The 3406-nt window shown below is 40.5% G+C and overlaps 1 protein-coding gene across 1 annotated transcript; it reads left to right on the top strand.

Annotated features, from left to right (window-relative positions):
• Positions 1 to 339: 339 nt before the first annotated feature.
• Positions 340 to 1932, top strand: LOC137647988 (tigger transposable element-derived protein 1-like). Its single transcript, XM_068380932.1, has 3 exons — positions 340 to 929; positions 1069 to 1210; positions 1918 to 1932. The coding sequence occupies exons 1-3, from the start codon at positions 340 to 342 to the stop codon at positions 1930 to 1932; spliced, it is 747 nt and encodes a 248-aa protein (XP_068237033.1).
• Positions 1933 to 3406: the final 1474 nt, after the last annotated feature.

The following is a 3406-nucleotide window of genomic DNA, read 5'->3' as shown; positions in this document are numbered from 1 at the left end:
CAAAGACAAAGAGATCTCAGGAGACACCATCACTGAGACTACAATTTGCCAGATGGCCTCCGCCATTTTCGTTGAACTCGTGCGTTCTCAGGCCGAAGAGGGGGCAGGAGAAGGAACATCCCAGCAGGAACCCCAAGTGTTCAAGGCTTCTCGGGGTGGCTCGAGAAATTCAAGAAAAATACTGGTATTCATTCAGTGGTACGGCATGGGGAGGCAGCCAGCTCGGACACGAAGACCGCCGAAGCCTTTGTTAAAACGTTTGAGGAATTGACTCTGCAGGAAGGCTACAGTTTGCAGCAAGTTTTCAATTCCGACAAAACTGGGCTTTTCTGGAAGAAAATGCCTCGTCGGACGTTCATCACGGCAGAGGAGAAGAGGCTACCCGGACATAAGCCTATGAAGGACAGGCTTATCCTTGCTTTTTGCTCAAACGCCAGTGGGGACTGCAAGATAAAGCCCCTGCTGGTGTACCATTCTGAAAATCCCCGAGCCTTCAAAGCCCACAAAGTCATCAAGGAGAACCTTCCCATGATGTGGAGGACAAATGCTAAAGCCTGGGTAACGAGGCAACTTTTCATTGATTGGGTGAAGGTCTGCTTCGGTCGGACTGTCCGAAAATATTTGGAAGAAAAGCGCCTCCCTATGAAATGTCTGCTGGTGTTGGACAATACTCCAGCTCACCCTCCTGGCCTCGAGGAATATCTTCTGGCCGAGTATTCCTTCATAAAGGTCCTCTATCTACTGCCTAACACAACCCCTCTCCTCCAGCCCATGGACCAGCAAGTTATTTCTAATTTTAAAACATTGTACATGAAGCATCTCTTCCAGAGATGTTTCCAAGTCACAGAAAGTACAAACATCACTCTGGGTGAATTCTGGAAAGATCGCTTTAATATCGTGATATGCCTCAAACTCATCGATCTCGCTTGGCAGGAAGTTTCGAGGCGTACCTTGAACTCATCTTGGAGGAAGCTGTGGCCTGTTGTTGTCTCTGCACGAGACTTCGAGGGGTTCGGGAAGCCTGGAGGCGAAGCCGAGATCGTTGACGATCCTGAACCCATTCGGCAGTCTGAGGTGGCTGACATCGTACATAATTGGTACGTCCATGGGGCTGGAAGTTAGCGCCGTGGATATAGATGAAATTATCGAGGAGCACCACGAGGAGTTGACGACGGACGACCTGAAAGAGTTGGAGACGATGCAAATGAGTGTGGTTCAAGAGCAGTTCTCTAGCGGTGATGAGGAGGATGTTACACCTTTGGAAACGGCAGACATTAAGGAAATTTTCACATGTTTCCATAAAATGGCAGACTACGTCCAAAAGGAACATCCAGAAAAAGTTTATACCAACCGTGCGCTTCAACACTGCAATGACGTTTGCCTAACGCATTTTAGAAATGTGTCGAAAAGTAGGCAGAAACAAGCTTCAATGGATAGTTTCATATTAAAGAGGCTAGCAGTATTAGTAGGCCAAGACGAAGGTGAAAGTGAAGAATAGAAACAGAAAAGAGGAAGTGATGAAGAATTAGAAGGTGAAAGTAAAGAAAAGAAACAGAAAAAAGAAAGTGATGAAGAAGTAGAAGAAATTTAGAAAATATGAAAAACGTAAAGTTATAAAAAAAAAAAAAAAAATTCAATTTTAAGTTTTATGTTACCGATAGGTGTTAAAGTAATTTTTTCTTTCATTTTATAGTTTTCCATACGTAATGTTAAGTGTTAATTATTTCTGCTATTTTTTTATTTCGTAAAGTTTAGGTGTTAATGTGTTAAGTGTTTAAATTACTGTACGTAGTCTGTCACTTGTTACGTTTTCTGCCTCATGCCATCCTCCTCTGCCACGACTTCGCTATCTGACATCGTCTCAATCAAAAGGTAAGTTCCAACTTTTTTGTTAATTAACTATAACCTTTTTTTCAGGGTATCAATCCTTGATTTGGTGTATGTACAGGTAACAATACACCTTCACTGATCCAAATGCTTTACATACAGTACCGTAACTTTTATACAGTACTAAAGAAAACGGACCGTTTTCTTAGGGCTTGGAGGGGATAACTAGGCTATAACTACATTATTGAATAATCTCACGGTGGTTTCTGGAATAGATTAGGCTGTTTTAACGGTTGGGTTAATTATTGAATGATAGAAATGGCTGCATTGCATGTTTATTACTACAGTTTAGCGTGTTTATGAAAGAAAAGGTGTCTTTTCGTAAGGCTTGGAACGGATTAGGGTATTTACATGTAAAACGGGCCTCAGGATACGAAAAAATGAGGATATGAAACCGTATCCTGAACGGATCACTTTCGTATTCTGAGGCATCACTGTACTTATACCTGTCGGATTCAGGTTACTTGTACTTAGAATTGAAATTAACCAATCTTCACCATCATAGCTAATTGGTATTGTGTTACTTGGCATTCAATTGATGATAAATTTCTGCACATTTAAACGTGTTTTTCATATTCAAATAAGCCATATATATTTTCTATACATTAATGTCTTGATTCTCTTAACGACCTCGGGATTAGAGCCCCAGCGAAATCACACAAAGACAATAGCTTATGACCAGTCAGGAATCAAACCCTGGTCCAGCAATCTTGTAGAGACAGTGACTACTACTTACCCATGAAGAAAGATAAAAGTCAATGACAATTCTACTGTACTTATACCTGTCGAATTCAGGTGTTTTGTATTTAGAATTAAAATTAACCCATCTTCGCAATCGTAGCTAATTGGTAGTTTGTTACTTGGCATTCGATTAATGATAAATTTTTGCACATTTAGACTTGTTTTTTCATATCTAAATAAGCCATATATATTTTCTACATATTAATGTCTGGATTCTCTTAACGCCCTCAGGATCAGAGCCCCAGGTGAAATCACACAAAAATAAGAGCTTGTGACTGGCCGGGAATGGAACCCTGTTCCGTCAAACTTGCAGAGACAGTGAATACCACATGGCCACGAAGAAAGATAAAAGTCAATGACAATTTTGCTGCACTTATACTTGTCGAATTCAGGTGTTTTGTACTTGGAATTGAAATTAACCGATCTTCTCAATCGTAGATAATTGGTAGTTTGTTACTTGGTATTCGATAAATGATAAATTTTTGCACATTAGGCGTGATTTTCTTATTAAAATAAGCCTTATATATTTTTCATATATTAATGTCAGCATTTTTTAACAACGTTGGGATCAGAGCCACAGGCAAAATCATAGAAAGACAAGAGCTTGTGACCTGCCAGGAATCGATTTCATTCTTGGACCTCCTCTAATGTTTTTTGGGATGATCCTGGATCAACGGCTTCCTGCATGTAAGCGCTAACTAGGGCTGTATATATTACTATTGCATTTAATGGCAGTCTAACATTGGGATTAGTTGTTCCCTTAAGGCGAGGGTCCATT

This window comes from Palaemon carinicauda, chromosome 10 (assembly GCF_036898095.1).
Source record: "Palaemon carinicauda isolate YSFRI2023 chromosome 10, ASM3689809v2, whole genome shotgun sequence".
NCBI lineage: Eukaryota > Metazoa > Arthropoda > Malacostraca > Decapoda > Palaemonidae > Palaemon > Palaemon carinicauda.
This window is presented reverse-complemented; position numbering and strand designations above follow the sequence as displayed.

Excerpts from the sequence above, each read along its gene's own strand:
- LOC137647988 (XM_068380932.1), top strand. The coding sequence starts at position 340 with ATGCCTCGTCGGACGTTCATCACGGCAGAGGAGAAGAGGCTACCCGGA. Across the intron at positions 930-1,068 it reads AAACTCATCGATCTCGCTTG|TCTGAGGTGGCTGACATCGT; the intron begins GCAGGAAGTTTC and ends CCCATTCGGCAG.